Below are 26,424 nucleotides of genomic sequence, written 5' to 3'. Positions count from 1 at the left end.
GCTGTTCCCAAAGGAGTGACCTCCTGTGGTGAAACCAACCTCGCCACCATGTTCTGGAGAAGCCTGGTTGCCCACCTGCTGCCCCTGGACTATGGCCCCATGTTAAAAACCTTGATTTTTTCCTGTAGAAAGGCTGGTTCGTGCCTTTCTGCCCAGGCGTTCGGTAGATTGAATCTACCGAACAAACAGACGAATGATCGGACCACCTGGGTATGGAATGTGCCAGTAATTTACCTCCCAGAAGCTGCGGTTAACCGCAGCTTAATTGACGAATGCTGGGTGGCTGTTGTTCGTATAGCCGTACACGTGGCAGTGGCCATTTTAAACTGCCGAACGGCCAGCTGACCTCCATTCTCCTGCACTCATTCATACAAACGCCTGTCCATTCAGTACTTTGAGTGAACAGTGCTACCCCAGATAGCTATGCAGAAAGACTATGTGAAAGACTTTGGCTCCATGGCGATTGAACTGTATGTATATGATCTGAGCGCCATTCGTTTATAATGTGCGCTCAGATCTAGGCTATCTGGGGCTATGTTGAACATATATGCTTTATGCTGTATTTGTAATATTGTGTATTTTTAGGTCTTTTTGCTAACGTGTGTAATGGAGTTTTGCCTCTATCCTTGGAGATAATTGGATTACTTCCCAATTATCTCCAGGATAGAGAGGAGGGATTATACTGTACTAGTGGGAGTGTTTCACTATGTATGTCTGTGATTGGTCACTGTGCAATTTGTGTCCCAGTCATCCACCAGGTCCCCTAGGGGAGTGTCAACCTGGTGGAAGACCTGCATAAATACTGGGCAGGTACCCCATTAAACCAGATCACTGCTTGACCCTCAACACGGAGCCTTGTCTCATTCATGGGGTGGATTTATTGTATGCTGTTTCAGTTCGACTGCTAGGAGTGTAAACCTTTCGAATGGTTTTTCCTATTCGACTGTGTGGAGCATTCGTATGGTTCCGGTTCAGGAGTTTGGAGAGTTCGTATGGTTTCCTGTTCAGGAGATTGGTGTATCTGGAAACAACTTTTAACCCCCTTTATGCCTGGGGGTGCCGTTACACCTCCACTATAGAACGTTATATGGACCCTCCTATAAACACTGGATATCTGAGGAAGTGAAACTGTTGTAACCAAGAGATACACTTAGCACATTTATTGGCTTACAAGTTATTTTGCACAATTTCGGAGTACTTCTAATTGTGCCATGTTTTTTGTGAGTGTGATTTTAACTTTTTTATGATATTGTTGTTAATAAATTACTATACTATGATAATGTTTTGTTTTTCTCCCATTTATATGCAGTTATCAACTGATTGGTAAATACTGTCACACCTGTGCGATTGTGGCGCCCTGTCTTTTATATATATATCCTGTGTGATTATATATTGAACACTTTAACAATAAAAGTAAAACTATTAAGAAAATCATCAACAAACACTGGCACATTCTAAAGCAGGACGACATATTAAAAGACCTTATCCTAACGAAACACCAACAGACTATGAGAGTATGGGCAGTTCAGCTTGTATAGTGGCCGGGGAATCTTCCTCCTGTATACTCTCAGCCTCCGATTAAGCTGTGGAATATGCCATATTGGAATGCACAAGTTGCCACAGTTGTCTGAATAAGCTCTTGATATCTCGGCAGCAGGGCCCGGGATCTGCTCACTGCTTTTTGGAGCTTCGTCCAATGTTCCACGGGCCAGCAGGAGTTTGGGTTAAGGTTTGTACAATCCTCGTAAGTCGCTATATTAGCCTTGGAAGTAGGCGACGGCACGGAGCTTACTGTGAGTGCGACCATCTCGCTTGGGCACTGGCCCCGCCCCCATGAGCAGGCTATTTTAGAGGCTATTAGTCAATGGCGGAAGTACCGCAGTCACAGGGGTCGCAGCTGCGACCAAGCCTGTTACTCCAAGGGGCCCGGCTCCTCTGTCGGCCCTGCTGCCAGGACCAGCTTTCCTTGCAAAAGTCCAGAAACAGCATAGAAGCAGTAACCCAGAGGATCAAGGTGTGTGAAATCCATCACCTCACCTCTCCCTGCACACATAGGCTCTCTCTTCTTGGTTACTTCTGCTCACTTCCTTTCTGTCTCTCTGACACTCTTTTGTCTCTTTGTCTGTGACTGTCTCTGGTTCCCCTTCTCTCTGTGTGCCTCTCTCCCTCGCTCTCTGTGTGTCCCGCTCTCTCCCTCTCTGCTTCTTGGTCTCCCTCTCAAACAGCAGCAAAGGCAATCACACTCAGCCAGTCCTCATAAACCCACCCACACAACACACTCGTCCAACTACACACATATGCAATACTTAGTCAGCAACAGCACAATCACAAAAAACAATCACATGCACATCAACCATGTGTATTTCATATATAGTGGGGAGTGACGAGGAGCAAGAAGGGCACAAGGAGCAGTGAAAAGGGGGCACTACTTTTATTCTTGCACTGGCGCCCAATGGTCCCTAATTATGCTCCTGGTATCAGGGTACTATAATTATTTCTTCTCACAAAAAAGACATGTGGCATCTTGATTTTCTCTTGACACAACTACTTTTTTTAAAGGGACACTATAGACAACAAAACAACATTTGCTTAATAAAGTAGTTTGGGTGCATAGTCCCTGTAGTCTTACTGCTCAGTTCTTTGCCATGTAGGAGTTAAATCACTATACAGCCCTTGTCACACCTCCCTGCATGTGACTTACACAGCCTTTCTAAACACTTCCTGTAAAGAGTTATCTAATGTTTAAACTCCCTTTATTGCAAATACTGTTCTATTTAGAATCCCGTATCTCCTGCTCTGTTTATAGTAGGCTTCCTCCAGATGTTGCTGAACTACAACTCCCATGATTATATGAATGAAATAGATAGGCTGAGAATCACGGGAGTTGTAGTTTAGCAACATCTGGAGGGCCGGAGTTTGGGGAAGCCTGGTTTATAGCTTTCAGTATGTAATTAAAGTTCAAATTACAGAACACGCAATACAAACTTTTAAAGTAACATCTAATTGCAAATGAAACCATTTTTTTTAATGCAGGCTGTATCAGTCAAAGGCAGGGGAGGTGAGACTGGGGCAGCATAAGCATAAAAAAGCCAATTAACTCCTAAATAGAAACATAGAATGTGACTGCAGATAAGAACCATCTAGTCTGCCCAATTTTCTAAATACTTTCATCAGTTCCTGGCCTTATCTTATAGTTAGGATAGCCTTATGTCTATCCCACGCATGCTTAAACTCCTTTACTGTGTTAACCTCTACCACTTCAGCTGGAAGGCTATTCCATGCATCCACTACCCTCTCAGTAAAGTTATATTTCCTGATATTATTTTTAAACCTTTGCCCCTCTAATTTAAGACTATGTCATCTTGTTGTGGTAGTCTTTTAAATATAGTCTCCTTTACTGTGTTTATTCCCTTTATGTATTTAAATGTTTCTATCATATACCCCCGTCTCATCTTTCCTCCAAGCTATACATGTTAAGTTCCTTTAACCTTTCCTTGTAAGTTTTATCCTGCAATCCATGAACCAGTTTAGTAGCCCTTCTCTGAACTCTCTCTAAAATATCATTATCCTTCTGGAGATACAGTCTCCAGTACTGCGTACAATACTCCAAGTGAGGTCTTACCAGTGTTCTGTACAGTGTTCAGCGTTTCTACTGCTAATACCTCTCCCTTTACAACCAAGCATTCTGCTAGCATTTTTTGCTAGTGGCTGTCTCCTAGACAGCCTCTAGAGGTGGAGTTAACCCTGCAATGTAATTATTGCAGTTATAAAAAAAACTGCAATAATTACACTTGCAGGGTTAAGAGTAGTGGGAGTTGGCACCCAGACCACTCCAATGGGCAGAAGTCCCTTTAAATGTTACTCATGATTTGTATAGATCTTTAGTACAAACTTGTATACAAAACACACACCTTAACCAAATGCACACACATGCATGCTGACACACACATATTCCTGCATACATACCTTATTCAGGATAATTAATAGAAAATATGTAAACAAAATTAAATATAAGTGGATCCAGATAAATTGCAAATGTAATAAGTAAATTGGGTCCTTGATATTATCATACTCAGATATTCTCAGACTAGTAATTCATTTTATTAGTGTTAATAAAAATGTATTGTGGAGTGCCACATAACTTATATAAAACTATGATAACCAGCACTATTAAATTAATAAGGCAAGCTTTATTTTGCTTGGGCATCGGTAACCACTTATAGGCACCTTCTATTTTTTATTTAATGCAGCCCTGTCAATAAAATTGTCTTGCTGGAAAGAGTCTCACCAATTTATCTAACTTATGCTATGGAGCTGTCTGTAGGTTACAGATGCTGAATGAGGCTACAGACATATTTACAAAAAACAAAAACAAAAGAAAGCTTTAGAGCCTATACTCACTTGTTTTTGCTGAAGAGTTGAAAATGTCTGTAGGATTAGAAGTAGTAACTGGGGAAACTGTGGCATTTTTCTGTGCTGTCACTGAGCAGGAAGCTGTAAAATAAGTTAGAATTAGGACACTTTAAACAGTTTTCATATATATTTTTTTTCAATACGAGCTACATTCCCTTACTCGTGAAATTCTGAATTGTAATGGTTTTTTTTCCCATTGATTTCAGTTTCTTAAAGTTCCTGAACCTGCAAGTGTGATTAAAGGATCATTTAAGATCCCTAAAGCACTTCAGCTTGCTTAAAGGACCACTCTAGGCACCCAGACCACTTCAGCTTAATGAGGTGGTCTGGGTGCCAGGTCCAGCTAGGATTAACCCTTTTTTTTTATAAACATAGCAGTTTCAGAGAAACTGCTATGTTTATACTGAGGGTTAATCCAGCCTCCAAAACCTCTAGTGGCTGTCTCATTGACAGCCGCTAGAGGCGCTTGCGTGCTTCTCACTGTGAAAATCACAGTGAGAGCACGCAAGCGTCCATAGGAAAGCATTGTAAATGCTTTCCTATGCGACCGGCTGAATGCGAGCGCGGCTCCTGCCGCGCATGCGCATTCAGCCGATGACGTCGCAAGGAAGAAGGAGAGGAGGAGGAAAGCTCCCCGCCCGGCGCTGGAGAAAGAGGTAAGTTTAACCCCTTCCTCCCCCCAGAGCCCGGCGGGAGTTGGTCCCTGAGGGTGGGGGCACTCTAGTGCCAGGAAAACGAGTATGTTTTCCTGGCACTAGAGTGGTCCTTTAAGTGCTTAATGTGTGATGAGTGTGTCCTTTTTCTTATTTACAATTTGTCAATCAAACAACCGGTCATGTTACTTGTGTAGCTCAGTACATGAGGCAAGAAATTGTTCAGAGCACCTGCTTTGAAAAGATGTCTCAGTGAACTGCTCTAGGAAGTCTGTATTTGGACAGCCACATGAAGTCTGAGTTGGGGTTATTTTTCTCAACAGTGATATATTTAAAAATATATATATATTATTATTACTTGGGTAGCGGAGTATTCCTTTAACCCATTAAGGACGGAGACAATTAGAAACATAGAATGTGACCGCAGATAAGAACCATTCGGCCCATCTAGTCTGACCAATTTTGTTCTGGATTTTTTATTTTGTTCTGATTAAAATAAAATCAAAACAAAACCTGGAATTTGACTATATGTCTGTTCAATCATAATTTACCTCTTATATATTAAGTGCGCCCACACTTATCATATGTCATTTTGTTCAGGATAAATAGGGCTTTCATTTCACATCTAATATATATATATATATATATGAAACACTATTATGAATATGAGAATAAAATAAAAAATAAAAAATGTGAGAAATTAAAATATTGTATTTTCTTAGTTCTGGATGGCATTTTTAAATGTCGTAATAATGTTATCTTTTCCTGTAATAAATTACACATATTTGTGTTCAGCAATGTCTTAGGAGTACAACAGTAACCCCCCCCTCCCCCGCCCTATTAGTTTTTTGCATTTTTCACACAAAAACTGCACTTTCACATATATTGTCATGATAAATTTTTATGTTTTAAAACACTCATATGTGTTCAACAAAGTCTCCCAAGAACAACAGTACCCCCATATACAAGTGTTATGGTGTTTTGGAAAGTTACAGGGTCCATTTAGGGCTTGCCCATTTCAGTTTGACAGATTGGTTTGTACATATGTTGCCTTTGAGACACCATGGCAGTCCAGTTGCAAAATTAGACAACCCAGGGTATTAAAAATGGGATGTGTCCAGTATTTTCTAGCAGCCACTTAGTCACAAACTCTGGTACAAAATTAGAGTTGATATTTGTTTTTTGTATTTTTCACACACAAACAACCCTTTCACTGATGATATCATCATTGTGATACGTTTTACTGCTTTGCAACATTCATATTTGTGTTTAGCGAAGTCTCCTGAGTACAACATTACCATCATGTACAGGTTTTATGGGTTTTTGGAAAGTTACAGTGTTGCAGGAATAGCAGGAATAAGCCACAGAAGCCACACACAGAGAGATGGAAGCAGGTTCGTTCAGGAAGAAAAAGTTCTTTATTGTTACCAATCGGGTCTCAGATGAACTCCTGTTCTAAAAAATGTCTAAGCCCAGAGCATAGATTGCAAATGCTTTTTGTTAACAATAACTCCTCCCATTCATAGCTCCACTCACACATACCCTTAGACCAATCAGTGAACAGAATATTCAGGATCACCTCATATAGGCAGACTGCATGACTCATTTAAGGACAAAGGAATGTGAGTACAGTTGATGCACATGCTCAGTACATTGATGACAGTATCTTAGCTACATGTAACTAACTAACAGATACAACAAACACCTGTACTTGTATATGCCACGTGGAGATTTCAGGCCTACTACATTTTGAACCATGTTGAAATCCCATCACATTATCACCTTGATGCTTCTGATACAAAGTTATTCCAGATGCATCACTAATCATAATTTGCCAACACCTTTCAAGGTTCCATGAGCCGGGACAGACCTTATAAGCATTCTAACTTAACTCTATTACCTCTCAACACTCATCAACCTGATTATTGATAGTCTCTCTCTGGGCTAGGGGTTCATATTTCCAAATGGCCATTACATGGGCAGCTGTCTCGTTGGTTATGATATCAAGCATCGCCTGTAATCTTATAATGTGGTTGAACATATATATGGGGGTTCGGTAACCACAAATGCCATCTTCAGCCCAGGTAGCAGGTCCATAGTAATTAATAATAAGCTGGGGAGGCCACTCATCTTCCTAGTTACTTACGTTCAATGATGCTCGCTTCTTTTTATGATTTACATCATAAACCTTAACTCCCAAGGTCTCTCCCATTTCAATTGGCAACAAGAAGAAGGATGGTTTGAGCATACCTAGCACACATGCCCCTTCCCAATCTTGTGGTAATTCCGAGCATGCTTTCTTACCACAGATCCAGTATAAATTTGCTGGGGCTCTCCAATTAGATGTAGCAGATAATTTAAACCATACCTCTCTCAAATTGGTGTAATTAGCAAAAGGATTAGTAGGTTCTGAGACATTTGAAGCTGACCACCAAGTAGTATCTTTATTATCAGCATTATAGGCCTTCTGTCCCAAACATGTTAACTCGCCAACAGGTGTATTGTATATTGGCCCTCTTCTAGCTAAACATACATGGCCTATAATAGATGTCTTTAAATGCCACTCAGATTTTTCTCTTACACTTACTTGATGGCCAGTTTGGAAAGGCATCTGTTGTTCATTTGTCTCAGAACCAGGGTACCATACTTCTATTGCTTCCCAGGGCCATTGGTCTCCCATAATAGTACCTCCACATACAAAGCAGTTAGTTATATTAAGACTACCTGCTATACTCTCAGCTAAATCAATAAACAGATTCTTAACATTATGGGGAAATGTATCCTCAACACTCATCTCCTCATATAAGGAATGGAAAACCTGATGAGTTTGAGCAGTTGTTGTCTCGGTTTCAAGGCGTACATATATTATGGCTCATGGATCTGCTCCTGTACCATGTATCTGAAATCCAAAAAGGCTCCCAAACTTATCAATAAATTGCTGCGGATTGGAAATGGTCATATATACAGCTATCAAGAGATCATCCACGTACTGAAGCAATACACATTCCCCTGGGATGGATTTGAAGTCTTGCAGATCTTGACTTAAGACAGATCCAAATAGGGTAGGTGAATTATTGAACCCTTGTGGTAACCTGGTCCAAGTCATCTGACACTTTGATCCTGTAACAGCATCTTCCCATTGAAAAGCAAATATACATTCCATGGTTTTACAATACGGTGTAGTGGGCAACCTTTGGATAATCATATCTTGGTCTACTGTTTTTTCCCTTGGTCGCCCAACCTACACATGACCAATATGGGCAGAAATTGAAATCTCTATTTGGGCAATCAGGGTCAGTAGGTCTTTTGCTAGGACATAAATACTTATCGTTGAACCCATAAGTTCTCTCCCATTTGAGATTACCGCATACATTCCAAGGTTTTCTACTACCCAAAATCGCCTTACATGCACCAAACAATAGAATACCTGTAGACTGTATGGTGCTTATCAAAGTCCTATTTATCAATGTCCCCTGAGAGTTACTATTTCGAATTACCAACCAAATTGTACAGGGTTGGAATTGGGGATTGAAACACTTAGGCTCACCTGATATCGGTTGACACACACTATAATCCGTATCTAAGTACCTACACCTAGACACAGATCCTCTACATTCATATTGTGAGTTTTAAATAAGGGTTTGAGATATCTGGTTACCTATTTTAGTAGTCTTAATACAACTAACACAGCTTGGAATATCCTCACCTTTGCCTTCCTCAAAAATTATAAAAATATTGAAACATAACGAAACACATCATTCTTATGGTCCTCATCCTATTCTTTGACCGTTCGACAGCACCTCAGCTTCCCGCTTGTGAGGGCTGCAGGGATTGTTGTCCTTCTGATCCTCACTTTCCTTCACAGATGTCCCTTTGAGACACTCTGGCTATGACAAGTAGGTAGGTGGTCAGGCTTTATTATGGCCGTCAAAACACCTACTTGATGATCTCTAATGGTTTCCAACCACGATATCCCGATATCACCTTGTACTTTTCCTCAAGTTACGTTCAATCCGACTGGGTCATTCGCTTCAACCGGATCTTGCAAGGATTCTCAGGATCTGGAGTAGCTTGCCAGGAATCTGCTGCTGGTTTAACCCTAGAGTGATGAATCCAAGGAGTCACCTCTACCACCTTTACAGATGTTGGGGTAGACAACATAAGGACCTCTCCACTTTGGACCCAATAGGACAGTATTCCATTCTTTTATCCATACTTGGTCACCCGGATGGTATGAGCGAACAGGTGGATTTATGTTCACAGGTAACCTATCTTGCACCCATTTCTGTACCTCCTCCATAGTTTTACCCAACTCCACAACCTGCTGCCAAGTAACTCCGTCACCTAACTGACATAAGTCCCCACTTAGATTAGGGAGTATGGGGGGTGGACGCCCATACATAATTTCAAAGGGAGACAGACCCATTCTTCTAGTAGGAGTACTACATATTCGCAACAGAGCTATTGGCAAAAGGACATTCCACTTGAGCTGAGTTTCTTGACACATTTTAGCCAATTGAGTCTTTATCGTTCTGTTCATCCTTTCTACCTTTCCAGAACTCTAAGGCCTATAAGCAGTAGCGAGTTTCCACTTGATGCCAAGTACATGAGTCAGTTGTTATAAACTGTGTTAACACTCCCACGGCCATTCTTCTTTGCTTATGCACATATAGGTAGAAATGACGCGAGTGATCTGGTAGGCTAGGGCTGGGGCACTCATAAGTGCTTTCTTGATATCTTCAAATGCCTTCTGTTGTTCTGTGGTCCATAGGAATGGATCATGTTCCGTGCCTTTTACAGCTTCATACAAGGGTTTCGCCAATATCGCATTAGGAATCCATATCCTACAGAATCCTGCTGCTCCCAAGAATTCTCGCACTTGTCTTCTATTCATGGGTACAGGTATTCAACACACTGCTTCTTTTCTTTCAGGTCCCATTGTTCTTTGACCTTCAGAGATATGGAATCCTAAATACTTGACAGTTGGCTGACACAATTTCGCCTTCTTTGATACCTTGTAACCTGCTCTCCAAAGAATGTGGAGTAGATCATGCATTGCTTGTTGGCACATCTCTTTAGTAACTGCAGCTATCAAGAGATCATCCACGTACTGAAGCAATACACATTCCCCTGGGATGGATTTGAAGTCTTGCAGATCTTGACTTAATGCAGATCCAAATAGGGTAGGTGAATTCTTGAACCCTTGTGGTAACCTGGTCCAAGTCATCTGACAATTTGATCCTGTAACAGCATCTTCCCATTGAAAAGCAAATATACACTGACTCTCAGCTGCAACTTGAAGGCAGAAAGCTTTGATAATAGATCTCATCCTGGAAGTTGAATTGGACACTCTGGCATATATAGGAACTGGTGCTTCACAAAATGACCTCCTAAAATGCAAGTGCGACTCATGAGAACTGGTCTAGCAGCGCTTCTCCCAGTAGCTCATGTTACAGTTACAGTCTTTCCAGAAGGAGGAGCTACCAACTTAGTCACCACAGAATGTTCAGCACCCGTATCAATCATGAAAAGACTTCTCTTTCCCCCTATTGTTAACATTGACCATAGGCTCCGCTCGGCCAAGTCGGTATCAATAGTCTTCCATAACAGTGTCAGCCAGAACTACAAAATCTCTATCTTCCCTATCCCTAGGTCTCTGGGTAGGGGGAATATATATGCCTTCCTGAACACCCCCTCTGCCATTTCCATTACTTCCTCCAAAACTCCTCTTCCTCGTCCTCTAAAGCTACCACCATAACCACCTCGCCCCGTCTCTCATCTTGTCTACCACTTACAATATATCCCCTCTGTGGGCATTCTTTGATTTCTGCCTAGTGGTACCCTGCTCATACTATTCTCAATTCCTCTATCCATCTCCCCTCCCTGTCTAGCTACACCTGAAATAGCAACTGTCACGGCAAGGGTGCATAATTTATTATTACACTATGAAATATTATCCTTTAATGTAATTTGTGTAGTAAATGGCACAAATTACGGAGATGCTATTGCTGAGGTCAGCAGGGGTTACATCTTTTGAAGCTGGAACCCCCACAGAGGTCAGATGACAGAAGGCATAGTACGAATGGTATAGGAATGTGAAAATGATTTTACTATATGGATGTGAAGTAATCAAGGCTCTGCAAGGTGTGAGGTTCTACACTTGGAAAAAGTCTGAATGTCTCTTCATCCATTTGGCATGTACCTTGTAAAGGATAGTTCAATCATTTGATATGGTAATGGGATTAGTTTCATGAAGATCCTTGTGTTCCAGTATTTTATCCAAGAGAAACATTAATACTTACCCACAGTTTAATAATTAAGCCTTGTTTTTATTATATTTGGAATGGGACAAGCCAAATCTCTTAATTAAGCCTAAACATGAGTTGCACAACTTAAACCGTGTGGCAGGAGTTGTGATGTCTGTCCTATTGGATCATGGGCGGGGTGTGCAACATGTCTATGGAACAGGAAAACAGTAACAAATTCATAGAGGCAATTGCTATTTCTGTGGCAAGTACAGTAAAGGAGATGAAACCAAAAGTTTAAATTTGACTTGTTGTTTCAGGAACAAAGGAGGTGGTCACTTAGTATCACAAGAGGTACGCCTTGGCTCCACCCCTGGGTGAGGTGTGATAATCCACAGTGTATATCTCCTGAGATCCTGAAGGGTGGTGGTGTACTTGCTTGGGGCCAAGATCTAATTTTGAGTGAGTCACCATCTTTCCTTGCCAGAGACCCCCTGGACAGAAGTTGTACTTTGAAAAACCTAAGTGAGTAATTAGGACTTCTATATTTTATCCTTTTTTTGTTTTTATCTGTTGTTGGTGTAAATAATTTGTTAATCATTTATTTTTATATGCACTGTGACCATTTTTTGCTCATAATAAACATTCATTTATTAAGTTCTGCCTTTGTCTGGTTAAGAATCAAGTTACCTGAAGAGAGGAGTTAGTATTTCTGTAATTCCTTAAATATTGTACTAAGTAATATATGGTGGGTTTTATTGTTGATTTAACTGGGGGGACCAAGGCACCCCATTTCTAAATTGTCTTGGTGGTGGCAGCGTTAAAATAGTAATAGTTATATTATTATGTTTAAGTGTGGGTGGTGTTAAGGGGGATTTTGTCATTATTTCCGGTCTAGTGCAGACAAATAGTGAACTTTAACCCTTGCACCACCACAACTACGTCACGCACACTCTTGGAGTAGGGTGCGTTCGTTGTAGCGGAACCCCTTTTTGGCTGTCCCATTTATCGTTTATTTGTTGGCCCTGCTGAGGTCTTACAGGCCTGGATTCTACAAATTGACAGTACACCAGCTATGGACATACTTTGTTCGCTATACGCTATACGAACAAAGTACCAAACAAACGGACCACCCAGATGTACATTATGCATGTAATTTACCTCCCTGATCGGTTCTTTTATTCCCTTGGTTCATACGAATGTACTACATATCTTCTGGGTGGCCGCCATTTTGTTAGCCGAACACGTGGTGGCGGCCATCTTTAACTCCCGAACAGCGGTGTTTGATCGTCGAGTGTCTGGAACTCAAAACGGACAATCGACTAGTCGAGCACCGCTAAGACCTCCAGAACGGCAGAAAGTACCAAAAGAAACCCACAAACGGCCCGTAGTTCGGTAGGATGAATCCCACGAATTAGGGGATTCATCCGGTTACCGACCCCATTGTGTGTGATATAGCATTTCGGGAGTTTTGGGGCACGAACAGAGACTGACCGCAGGGCCAGATTTTATGGAACTATTTTCGGCATCTTTTTCCATGCGGTTGGTCAAAACTTTACCTTCCTATAACTCCCGAACCCCTGGTCTGATCTGGATGATTTTTGGATATGTTTCTCACCCAGATCAGGGCTCCCAGGGGGTACCATATTTAAAGGTATAGCATACACATTTGGAGTACATCTAGAAAGTGGGGAAAATATGTACTGTATAATTATATCATCTGTTAAGCCAAGGGGAGGAGATGTGTGGGAGGTAACGACGCTATGATTGGTGAAATGGGTACTTACTGTAAATCCCTCCCTTGCATGGGAGAATCTCATAAAAGCAGGAATGTTGCCAATAAATGCCAGTTCTACTCCTGATATTGTGTGTCGTCCAGTTATTGGGGAAGGTGATGGCATATCTTTGGATTATACTGCTCATCGTGTTATTTACCTTGTTGGATTTATTATTTGTTCCTACATCCTCTGGACATATTGGTGGAGTTCAGCTGTGGGAAATCAGCTCTCCGCCACATTCGTGACAGCAACCGCTAACATATCTGTTTTCTTCCTCATTTTACGTTTCTCCTCATGCTTTGTCTCAGTTTCCCTATTCATATATACTTTATTTGCAACCTCCATTAACTGTGATATGGACATCGCTGCAAATCCCTCTAACTTTTGTAATTTTCTTTTGATATTGTTCTGGGCCTGACTGACAAAGGCTGAGTTAATCATTCAGGCAATATGTGGTGGACCAGGGGTATTTGTAAATGTCGAGTTTGGAGGGCACCGGTCATTTGTCGGGTTAGAATGGGACTTTTATATGGTTGTTTAGTAACAGGTTCCGGTCGGGGAGTTGTAAGGTAGGAGGAAGTGGGTAATTTAATTTTACTGGTCAGCATTAGGTGGGTGAAAAATTAAAATGTGTTAAACCAAAAACCTACCAGTAGGTGTCACCAGAGGGTAAGTCATTGTATCAAAAATAGTTTGAAATTAAGAATATCAAAGCCTTTCATACTCACTCTGACTTTAAATCTATGTTGACTAAACTAAACAATAATTTGGATAGTTTTAAGAAACATATCAGGGAAAAGAAACACTTGAAGTATCAACGAGATCACAAGGATTTCAAGGAGGGCACTATCTTCAGGCCAAGATATAACTACAGGAAAAGATTCAGTAGCAAAAAGAATTCTACATCAGATGACAGTGACTGGTCTAACTCTGACTCTAGCTCCCAAAGGCGAGGAAGAAGCACCACTAGAACCACTTACAATTTCCAACAAAGGAAAAGTATCTTAAAACCAGCCGAAAAAACTGTATCTTTTCCGGATACTCAACCCACCAACCCCCCAGATTCGATCAGCAACACACCGACCCCCTTTACACCTTCTCAATCAGGAGCGTCTTTTTTAGACCAGGACTGGCCCCAACCCCAGCGGGGAAAACTCAGAGACAGGAAAAGATGGGGGTACAAAATAAACAAGGAGGGATACAAAAATCAATGAACTATAACACAATGGATGACAACTTGATCATAAATGTATCTACGTTTAATCTGGAAAACAAGCATAAATCTTTGCTTAATAAAGGGTTGTCCTTTGTTCCATCCCCCACTACCAACAAATTTGACTGGGTGAAAGATACAAATCTCTTTGGACGCAAACTGGCTCTGAGTGTCACCCACAAAAGAAAAGACAACAAATTAGCCAAAGATTTGGGCCTCACCTATGAGGAATATCAAGACCTCAAAACAATGGTGTCCCTCCTTGAGGAACAAGATGACAAACAGCCTCTCACTAACTGCAAACCTCTGAACTGGTATACCCCTAATTTTAAAGAAATATCAAGCGTGGACTTATTCGTCCAGATGACGACGAAATGTTTAGAATCACTTCCACCACCTGACAAAATTAGGGATAATTTGACCAGAGCAGAACGGGAAGCACTGAGGGAACTCACTGGCAACAAAGAACTAATTATCAAACCGTCTGATAAAGGAGGGAATATAGTGCTTATGGATCAAACAATGTACCTTGACATGTGTATGGAACACTTGAAAGATACCAACCAATACAGAGTACTTTTTCAGGATCCAACTAGCCTGTTCCTCACTGAACTAAGAACTATGTTAACTAGAGCATTGGAAATGAATATAATTACGAAGGAATAATTCCAATTTATGATTCCCAACAATTATCCAACCATCTCAACTTTCTACTGCTTTCCGAAGGTTCATAAATGTCTCACTAATCCTCCTGGCAGACCGATTATTTCCGGTAACAACTCCCTGACGGAAAAAGTAAGCAAATTTATTGAGAAACTACTTCATCCTTTTGTCATCAATTTGGAATCACACGTACAGGACACCAAACAAGCATTGTTAATGTTGGAAAACCTAGAGGTTCCACCTTACACTCTACTCGCAAGTTTGGATGTTGTATCGTTATATAACAACATCCCACACGAAATAGGCCTGCGTGCTACATCTTACTTTCTACTCAAATCCAGCAAATTCAATTCTGATCAAATTGAATTCATACTAGAAATCTTGGAGTTCGTCCTAACCCACAATTATTTTGTTTTTGACAGCACCTACTACTTGCAACTAGTTGGCACTGCGATGGGCACAGCTTGTGCCCCTAGCTATGCAAACTTATATTTAGGGTGGTGGGAAGAGACAACACTGAAAGATATCTGTCAGTATCATCAGTATATCCACAAATGGATTAGATACATCGACGATATCTTGTTGTTCTGGACTGGCTCTATCCCAACTTTCACTAATATGGTAAATGAGCTTAATGACAATCGAATTGGACTCAAACTGACATATGTAATCCACGAGACACAGTTGGAATTCCTAGATCTTAGGCTCCTACTCAACCTCGATGGAACAGTTGACACTGAACTTTTCAGGAAAAGTACTGCATCAAACAGCCTTCTACATTGGCAAAGTTTCCATCCGCACCGGCTTAAGGCCGGGATTCCGTATGGCCAGTACTTGAGAGCTAGAAGAAATTGCTCCAGTGATGAGTCCTTCAGATCTGAGGCCAACAAATTACGAATCCGGTTTAAAAACAAAGGATATCCTAACCGGATCCTTAAAAAAGCTTTCCAAAGAGCTCTCACACAAGAAAGAAGCACCAGCCTCAGGTCTACAAGACCAACCTCCACAAACAAAATGATCAGATGCATTGGTACTTTTGATGCTAATTGGCAACCCATTAAGGACATCTTTACTCGACACTGGCCAATTTTGCAATATGATAAGGATCTAGATACCAACTTAGTTCCTTACCCAAACATCACGGCACGTAGATCAAGAAACCTGAGAGACCTATTGGTACACAGCCATCTGGAAAGAAAAACACCTTCAAAAAATTGGCTGACTGCTCCAATGGGGACTCACAAATGTGGCCACTGTAAGGAGGCGTGCCAATTCATCAAAACCTCTAAAATAGTGAGATGCAGTCAAACTTCAAAAGAATACAAAGTGAACCACTTTATTAACTGTAGCACCACCCGAGTCATCTATGTGATAACATGTTCATGTGGTACCCAATACATTGGGAAAACGTATCAGGAATTTAGGAGACGCATTCTTCAGCATGTCAACTCTGTTACTAATCTCAATTTAAGTACTCCTGTAGCGAATCATGTTCGCCACTTTCACGATGGCAATTCTAACCACTTATCCTTTCAAGCCTTAGAGAAAATCACACTGAACTCTAGGAAAGGTAATTTCAACTTAACTCTCCTCCAAAAAGAGTCCAAATGGATCTATGAGTTCAGAACTCTAACCCCAGGGGGCATGAACGAAGAATTCAATTTTACCCCATTTATCCACTAGTCCGCTTGGCTCTCCATACCCTATATAATTTGTTCCGGGTCGAGGTCCTTCACAGTCTGTTCGATCAATTGAGGTGTCATATACTCATAGAACAGGATAATATCCGTGACTACATGGTCAGAAGTCTATCCGGTATCCTACCATCGAGACTTTCACATATCCATGACATGCCCGACATCCACTAGCTGAAATTGTCATATTTTCATGCTACGATTGGACCTTTTCCACATATGAGCTTATCTGCATTTGTACCAGTTGTGCCTACCAAAGTTTTTATCAGGGTACTTGTCCTTTACTGCACTAAGCAGCTGTTTAATATTGCCCATTCTACATTATACCTATACCCAGAACGGGCCATAAAATATATATAAAATTTTCATTTCCATTTGCACACTACCCGCAGTAATGACATGACCGGGCTTATTTTTCCCTCAGGTTTACAAGTATTCTTGTTCCGTGGTCTGAGTCTCTGAATCATTACACCCATAAGGGGTTAATTGGTTTCATTCTAATCCCATTTCAGTTACATCATTCCTTAGTCGGACCATGATAGGCTAATAACATATGACGTTTTCGTGGACTCCACCAATGAATCCACGTCACCTACCTTTGAATATTGGTTCAGTTCCCGCACATCGGCTCCCCTCTGATGAGCTGCGGGCGAAACGCGCGCGTCAGGGGCTTCTCGATGATCCACTGCTGCTGCCATTTACTGCTACACCAAACTCTCCCGTACCACGGTCTATGTGGCACTCCGGTTCTCGAGCTGACTTCCAGCTTCCTGTTGGAGGGACAAGGACCAACGGCTGTGTTCTCTCTGTTATGAACTAGCCGCATTACTTCACCGTTTATTGGCTATTCTGCCGGTTCTTTGTATACGTCCCTCCTATTCAGCTGTTAGTCTTTTATTTCATGCACTAATAATTGTCGTCGTTGGGGTTTACTGTTGACCGTGACCGAACCCCGGCATATATTCACTTATAAGACTTTTACTAGGCACCATTCAAGGCTGCCTATTTAATTGGGCAAATAATTGTTTTTGCGCAATAGATTTCTGTATTGAGGACACTGAAAACTTCTGAACAGTTACTCTTTTACTAAGTTTATTACCTTTATGGTGGCGATTCCCACATCAAGTTTAAGTACTATATTAAAGGTTATGTATTAATGAAACTTAAATACTTGTCGTTGTTGGGGTTTACTGTTGACCGTGACCGATCCCCGGCTTATATTCACATATAAGGCTTTTACTAGGCACCACTCAAGGCTGCCTATTACTAACTATGTTAGCATTGATACATTGTTAACTAGGTGCTATACCAAGCTTTGGGCAGATTAGCGATCTCCATGTAGGAGGTCTCAGCCTTTCACCACTACCTAGTTATTAAGATTGACGCTGCACTTGTGCATTACACTAGCCTCTATGTCAATACGAATAAGTAATTGTTTTGCTGCCGTTATCCTGTAGGCTCTTGCATACAATCTTATTCATATCTCTCAATTGGGCAAATAATTGTTTTTGCGCAAATAGATTTCTGTATTGAGGACACTGAAAACTTCTGAACAGTTCCTCTTTCACTAAGTTTATTACCTTTATGGTGGCGATTTCCACATTTATTTTAAGTATTATATTAAAGGTTATGTATTAATCAAACTAGGGCACTCCTCTCTCCTTTGCATACTACTTTGGTAGTTCCCCTAGGGTTAACCTCTTCCCTTTGAGTGCTCCTTTCAGGCTTCCAGTTCTCTCCCGTTTTGTTGTTTAGTAACAGGTTCCGGTCGGGGAGTTGTAAGGTAGGAGGAAGTGGGTAATTTAATTTTACTGGTCAGCATTAGGTGGGTGAAAAATTAAAATGTGTTAAACCAAAAACCTACCAGTAGGTGTCACCAGAGGGTAAGTCATTGTATCAAAAATAGTTTTTATGGGTCTAATAATAAAACTTAGCTTTTAATATATTTATACATAAAATAAAACCTTATAGCAGGGAATATTAAAATAGGGTAAGCAGTCCTACGTCTGTTATTTGTATACCAGTATAGAGTTAAAGATGATTAAACAGGCATTAGTATTTTAAACAATATAAGTCAATGTAACTCCCAAAGATAGCCAGTAGGTGTCCCTAGAGTGCTTCCTAAAGTCTAATGAAGCAAATAGACTTTAATGATGTGCTTATTTTAATCTTATTTCTAATCCCAACATCCACTTAGTCTATATATTCTATCTATAATCTAGTGGCTGAATGTACAACAAAATACACTTAGTCAAGATAGTGTGAGAGCTAGCAGACAGAATATACAGCAGAATCTCGCTTAGTCTTGCCGGTATCCCCCGATCTAGTGACCGAATTTACAACAGGATTACACTTAGTCAAGCCAGGATACCGGTGTCCGGCTGAACATATATACAACAGAATTCAGCCTGACTACAGTCCCTATGTTAAACGGGTTAGCTACAGAGCGTTTAACTTCAGATATACGGTGCGCCTTTGTATCCTTTGTATCTTTCCTTCGTAGGAAGGGGGCAGTCAGATTACCGGATATAGATTTACCCCTAGTGGGTCCTCAGCCTTACCTTTAAGTTCCTGGACCTGGGTTCACACTCATCGACGGGACACCCCGGTACTTACTGCGTAGATCTCCTGGCCAATGCACCAGAATTGTTGCAAGAATAGCAGGAATAAGCCCAGAAGCCACACACAGAGAGATGGAAGCAGGTTCGTTCAGGAAGAAAAAGGTCTTTATTGTTACCGATCGGGTCTCAGATAAACTCCTGTTCTAAAAATGTCTGAGCCCAGAGCACAGATTGCAAATGCTTTTTATTAACAATAACTCCTCCCATTCATAGCTCCATTCACACATACCCTTAGACCAATAAGTGAACAGGATATTCAGGATCACCTCATATGGGCAGACTGCATGACTCCTTTATAGGGCTTACAAATTATATTCTCTTGACTTTCTGTTAAGAATTAAGAAAGGCAAATCTGAGTCAATTAAGTTAGTTTAGACAGGTCACATTGAAAAAGAGGTTTGTGATTTTAGGGAAAAATCTAGTTAGACCAATTCACTGGTTAAATAAAGTATATATTTTTTTATTTTCATGTATTTTACAGAATTATATTTAGTCCATATAGTTTTACTTACCCTCATATTTAAACACTAAGAATGATTACCAGTCTGCAGAGGAACTCCTCATCCTTACACTAAGTCCACCCAATAGGAAACCCCTCCCTTGGGTAATGCTTCAAACTAAAACTTAACCTTTATTGTAGTTAATAAAATAGTGCAAACACAGAAAAAAAGAAAAAAGAAAAAGAAAATGAAAAATAATGAGGAGTGCCACAAAAATCACTGTGGGTGTGGACAATAATAATCAATAATGTATATATTGTCCACCAAAACCACCTCCAGATAGGAATCAGGCAAAACAAGCTAAATAGCTTGATAAGGTAAGGTATATGGAGGAGAGAAAGAGAGGAGAGAGAAGTAATTGGAATGATACTGGGTCTCAAATCTAGTATACTTTGTGGCTAATGGAAACAAAGTGTATCTAGTGCACATAGAAACTAAGTTACACTTAGGATCAGTGATCCCTGTAATATGGGATACTGATAATGTTCCCAACAAAAGCCAAGCGATATTAGAGAGACTGTCCTTGCAATGAAGCAGACTTGAACATCCAAAATCCCCCCCCCCCCCCCTCTGTAGTATTCCCTTTACAAACCCCCAGATTGCTAAACCTAGTCAATACTAGCTAGAACCTAGCTCACGTGGCAACTCCTGGCTAAACTAACCTAACGCGCATTTCAGCGTCTCTAATGCGCCTTCGTCAGAGGTAAAGTTATTTTGAAGCATTACCCAAGGGAGGGGTTTCCTATTGGGTGGACTTAGTGTAAGGATAAGGAGTTTCCTCTTCTTTCCCTAGGTCTACCTTTTTGTATATATTTTCCTACGTATGTAAGGGTTACCCCCTTTAAGGATCCCCCTGACACACTAAGAGGATGGTTGACCTTGTCACTGGCTTTTTCTCTCTTTTTTGATTTATATAAAGGCATCAATGAAAAGTAAAAATTGTGTACATTAACACCATTCTAATTTTTTACATTTGTCTGCAAAGCAACATATACACAAAAATCGCTGCATTATTATATATCTAAAGAAAGGTACAAGAAAGTAAAGCGTTCCCAACGTATGGGAAATAAGAGTGTGTGCCACAGAGCTCAATAGGGGATAACCCTTGTATGTATACAGAAAATACTAAAACAGAAAGGTGAGTCTAGGTCGAATAGGCTTTAGTCACACCAGAGAAAGGAGTTCTGTGGATGTTGTTCTGTACATAAATAAATTAAGAATGAACCATTTTATTAAGGGCATCAAAAACGATCCCAGAGACAAAAAAAGGAAACTTAAAACACCAACACATCTATACACACACTGGGGAGATTGGAAAATATATCACTGTATTGCAGATACAAATAGTTGTATAAAGGGGAATATATATGGACTTGTACTGAAAGTCTCTACCCTAAATATACACCATAATGAAACATTGACGTTTGTGGCAGGCTTATGCAATGTATAATCATATAGTGTAACTAAACCCCCATTATTTTTTGCCTAGATTAGGTGTTTTTAATAAAACTTGTATAAGTGAGTGCGCTGGATTTCTATTTTTACTGAACTTATTGGCCCCCAGCAGCACCCCATTTAAGCATGTTTAGGTGAGTGCAGCCAGCCCCTTGTTTTCCCATATATATTTAGGAGTCTAGCCAGCTCTGTGGTTTTGCACCGCCCCCTGTCACAGGTGTCTCATCTCAGGACCCTATTTAAGCCTTGTACTGCAGAGAACTCGAGATGGAAGGATTTCCCCAAGTGAGTAGCTCATTTAGTAGACAGTTGGCAGTGAGAGTAGGACCTGCCAAAGATGGGGTACATTGACGTTTGTGGCAGGCTTATGCAATGTATGATCATATAGTGTAACTAAACCCCCATAATTTTTTGCCTAGATTAGGTGTTTTTAATAAAACTAGTATAAGTGAGTGCGCTGGATTTCTATTTTTACTAAAAATAAAAATAAAGCATAAGACCTAACGCTTGTTTCGGCACTGCTAAAGCGCCTTTATCAAAGGTGACTGTGGTACTGCCCCAGGCCGAAATTTATACTCAGCTGGTAAGTGCCTGAGAACCAATCAAAGCGTCATAGCATATTTCCAATTCGCGCCAAAAAATCCTCCGACCGGCTGAGCGTCAGATTCCACTGTTCCGCCCCCGAACGTCATTGGGGGCGTGTTGAAGGGGCGGGGAATAAGTGACGTCTGACAGTAAGTCTGAGTCCCGCCCTCCAGCGTCCATCAAGTTCCACAGCTCCGCCTCCTGATGTCAACCTGGGGGCGTGTTGAAGGGGCGGAGGATAGGTGGAGTCTGACAGATGAATCCCAATCCCGCCCACATACAGGGTATCATTCCACGGGTTTGCTGTAGATTAGTACAACTGACAATGTTCGCATTCACAATGTGAATATGTATATTACAGTATTACATGTCGTTGTTTCCAAAATGTAATAAATGGTTTCATAACGTTCATCACATACATGTTCTAAACAAGGTATAGAGAATGGAAGAAATACAATATCATATCGTGGCTATAAGTGTGTTGATTTTTTAGAATAAATAGTCTGTAGCTTCACTCCAACTAGGGAGATAGAGCAAAAAAGGTTTACCATTTAGTATACATAAAATGCATGTTTTATAATGGGAATTATTAATGTCCATGAAGATAGTCACGAATAGTATTTCTATTGAGTCAAATAGCCATATGAGCATAACATAATAACAAATGGAAACCATCAGACAAACCAAAGGAAGAGATTAGAGTATCAAGACAGGACCAGATCACAAAAGAGGGGGATGATCCTTAGTAACTATGACTTGGGAGTATTCAATTTACAGTCATATACTGTCTGTGGGCATGTACCATCATGCTTTGGAAGTATCTATATGAAGTTATAAACAAACTAAATTAATAATTCAGAACAGATACAACATAAAATGCATATTTATATACATATATACAGGGGCTGAGCATTTATTATATACAAATTATGAGTCAATAAAGGGAGTGAAGGTAAATCCCTCATTCAATCCTTTCGGTGCTAGGGTATCGAGTTTGTAGATCCAATAGCATTCCCTTCTTTTAAGGGTCTGATCGAGATCTCCCCCTCTTTTACCCATTTGAATTCTTTCAATTCCTGCAAATTTAATACATTTGGGTGTATCCATATGTGGAGACCTGACGTGTCTCGCGACTGATGTATCTCTATTTGAGGTTATCGAATGGACATGCTCCATTATACGTCTCTTAAAGGGGCGTATAGTTTTGCCCACATATTTCATGCCGCATTTGCAGGTCAGTAGATAGATTAGTCCAGATGTATTGCAGTTAAAGAACTGTTTTATAGGGATCTCAATGATGTGTGTGGAATGTGTAAGGACTTTTGATCCTTTGGCAATAAAGGCACATGCGACACATCTCAGCAGGTTCAACACAAATGTTGTATGAGTGTTATGTTCCACACCTCTTTTCCTCAAATAGTATTCTGTGTGGTCCAAGCCACTTGTATGTGGTATGGAGGAGTATAGGGCCTCCACACCCAAGCTACAGAGTACTGCTCCCTTTGGTACTTTTAGTGATGTTAAACATTTTAGAGCATCCTTTGTGTCTTTGAGGTATGACGGCAGGCTTTCAACAAAAGGACGTAAGATCTTATCCACGTATATACTGCCCTTGCTCGTAAAATTGTTAGAGCCTGATACTATTGGTCTTGCTGTCAATACCTCTTGTTGCTTATGAATTTTAGGGAGACAGTAAAAAGTAGAAGTAGTTGGATTTTTTATATAGATAGTGCCATATTCTTCTTTGGTCAGTATACCTTGGTCAAAGGCTTGGTCCAAGAGGATCTTATACTCCATTTGGTATTTAGATGAAGGGTCTGAAGTCAATATTCTATAGGTCTCTTTGTCATTGAGAATGGAATTGGCTATCTGTACATAGTGTTGCCTATTCATTAGGACAACATTACCGCCTTCATCAGCAGGCTTGATTATGACATTTAACATTTTTATAAATGATCTTGAAGACAGCATTGAAAGTCATGTTTCAGTGTTTGCAGATGACACAAAACTTTGTAAAATAATACAATGTGAGCAAGATATTACTTTGCTGCAGAAGGATTTAGATAGACTGGAGGACTGGGCACTGAAATGGCAGATGAAATTTAATGTTGAAAAATGCAAAGTTATGCACTTCGGCGTAAAGAATACACAAGCAACGTATACCCTTAATGGAAGTGAATTAGGGATAACAACACACGAAAAGGACTTGGGAATTGTTATAGACAACAAACTATGCAACAATGTGCAATGTCAATCAGCAGTGGCCAAGGCCAGTAAGGTATTGTCATGCATGAAAAAGGGCATTCATTCTCGGGACGAGAATATCATTTTGCCTCTCTATAAATCACTGGTAAGACCACATATTGAATATGCTGTGCAATTTTGGTCACCTGTTCTAAAGAAGGATATCATGGCACTAGAAAAAGTGCAGAGGCGGGCTACAAAATTAATAAAAGGAATGGAACATATCAGCTATGAAGAAAGGTTAACAAATTTAAACCTATTTAGTTTAGAAAAACGTCGCCTGAGAGGGGATATGATAACATTATACAAATATATTCGGGGCCAATACAAACCATTGTGTGGAAATCTATTCACAAACCGGACTTTACATAGGACACGAGGCCATGCGTTTAGACTGGAAGAAAGAAGATTTCTTCTAAGGCAAAGGAAAGGTTTTTTTACTGTAAGAACAATCAGGATGTGGAATTCTCTGCCTGAAGAAGTGGTTTTATCAGAGTCCATACAGATGTTCAAACAGCTACTAGATGCATACTTGCAAAGACAGAATATTCAAGGATATAATCTTTCAATGTAGGGTAATAACTGCTTGATTCAAGGATAAATCTGACTGCCATTCTGGGGTCAAGAAGGAATTTTTTGTCCTAGCTTGTTGCAAAATTGTGCTTCAAACTGTTTTTTTTTTTTGTTTTTTGTTTTTTTTTGCCTTTTGGATCAACAGCAAAAAACAGGTGTGAGGAAGGCTGAACTTGATGGACGCAAGTCTCTTTTCAGCTATCTAACTATGTAACTATGTAACTATGTTATCATTGTTTTTAAGTTCGCAGAGAGCTTTCCATTCAGTCTTGGGAAGGTTGCCTCTTGATTTTATTGTAAGCATGTCGGTATTAATTTTGTTAATCATGTTTGTGGTAGAGTCTATAAACATGTCAATGTTTTTAAAATCTCTGAAGTTAGGTGTCAATTTACTTCTTGAGCAGAGGTCAGTATAGGGTGCTGTTAGTATCATTGTCCTCTAAAAGAGATACTAATTCTTTTAAGCATTGGTATTCTCTAGGGTTAAACCCTAGTTCTCTTGCTTTTTTATCATCTCTTATCTTAAAGAATTTATGTAAGGCTAATCTCCTCCCAAACAGGTTGATGTCCTTAATCCATTCAAAATGATTGAATGGAGGGATTGGGACGAAAGATAAGCCTCGCATCAATACTTTAACTTGTGTAGGAGTTAGGATAATATCCGAAAGGTTTACGACCCTCATGTCATTTTCTAATATCGCCTGCGTGCTCTTCCCCTGTACCTGGTTTGTCTTTGAGTTTGAATTTCCCCCTCTCGGGGGGGCTGTCCTAAAAAAGCCACTCCTTTTTTAAGGATTCCTTTACCAGATTGTACGTTCGAATTGCTGGTAGAGACGGGGGTTTGTTCGTTATCCGTATCTGTTGTTTCGTAGTCAGATGTCATATGTTGATCTGAGTCAGCCCTTTCAGTTTTCTTGAAACGCCTATAGACCTTGCCTTTCTTATAGTCATCATTATCTCTTAAAAATTTACCATGTTTACGGCTTTTTACATTATTTTGATATTTAGTGAGGTTTTGTTGTAACCTTTGTTCCTGTACCAAAAAAGAAGGATCCTCCTTACAGCTCTGGATGCCCTCAACTGCTGTGTTGACTTTCTCATTCACTGATTTAAGCCTTTCTGACTCAAATCTATGCAAAATATCCATTAACTTTTTGGAGCAGGTATCCGCTGCTTCTTCCCATTCCTTTAAGAGGGCTGGGTCATCCATATCTATATTGGGGGTAGTCTGTATTCTCAATCCACTTGGTATCATTGATTTACTTAGATATTTTTGTAATGAGGTCACTTCCTACCCCAGCCTGATCTGTTGTTTGCATAGATTTGATAAGGTTCTAAATTTAGCATTAATGTTGTCCTGTTCGGGCAAATAGGTCACATCTTTACTGACTCAATATCTGTACACCATTGATTTGATTCTTTCAACTGAGATAAAAAAAATTGTCATTTTTGTAAATAAATGCTCCCTGTGTTGTAGTATATGAGGTATCACACTCAACGGTAATGAAACCTCTAAAATTAGATAAAGTAAAGAAAGGTACAAGGAAGTACAGAAATTGCTCGTCGATTGATGATTTTAAATGTAAAGCTATGGACCTGAGGCAAAGATTCAAACAAAGAGACAATCCCAACAGATGCCTAAAACAAGCGAGCTCTGAATTGTAATCGTGAGGAGCTGTTACAGGATAAATTTATACCGGATTCTAAAAAACAAATAAGGTGTACAGCAAGCTATGATGCAGCATGGGAAGAGGCAAAAAGAGTACTAGGTCGATTCTGGCCCCTAC

At 40.3% G+C, this 26,424-nt stretch overlaps 1 protein-coding gene across 1 annotated transcript in view; it reads right to left on the bottom strand.

Moving 5' to 3' along the window:
• The window catches only part of RAMP2 (receptor activity modifying protein 2), a 249,195-nt gene that overhangs the window by 56,689 nt on the left and 166,082 nt on the right, over window positions 1–26,424 (bottom strand). The window contains exon 2 of the mRNA XM_063425393.1: window positions 4,402–4,494. Within this exon, the coding sequence (XP_063281463.1) occupies window positions 4,402–4,494 (93 nt within the window). The remainder of the gene's footprint in view (window positions 1–4,401; window positions 4,495–26,424) is intronic.

The sequence above is a fragment of the Pelobates fuscus genome, chromosome 6 (genome assembly GCF_036172605.1).
Source record: "Pelobates fuscus isolate aPelFus1 chromosome 6, aPelFus1.pri, whole genome shotgun sequence".
In the NCBI taxonomy this organism is placed as follows: Eukaryota; Metazoa; Chordata; class Amphibia; order Anura; family Pelobatidae; genus Pelobates; species Pelobates fuscus.
This window is presented reverse-complemented; position numbering and strand designations above follow the sequence as displayed.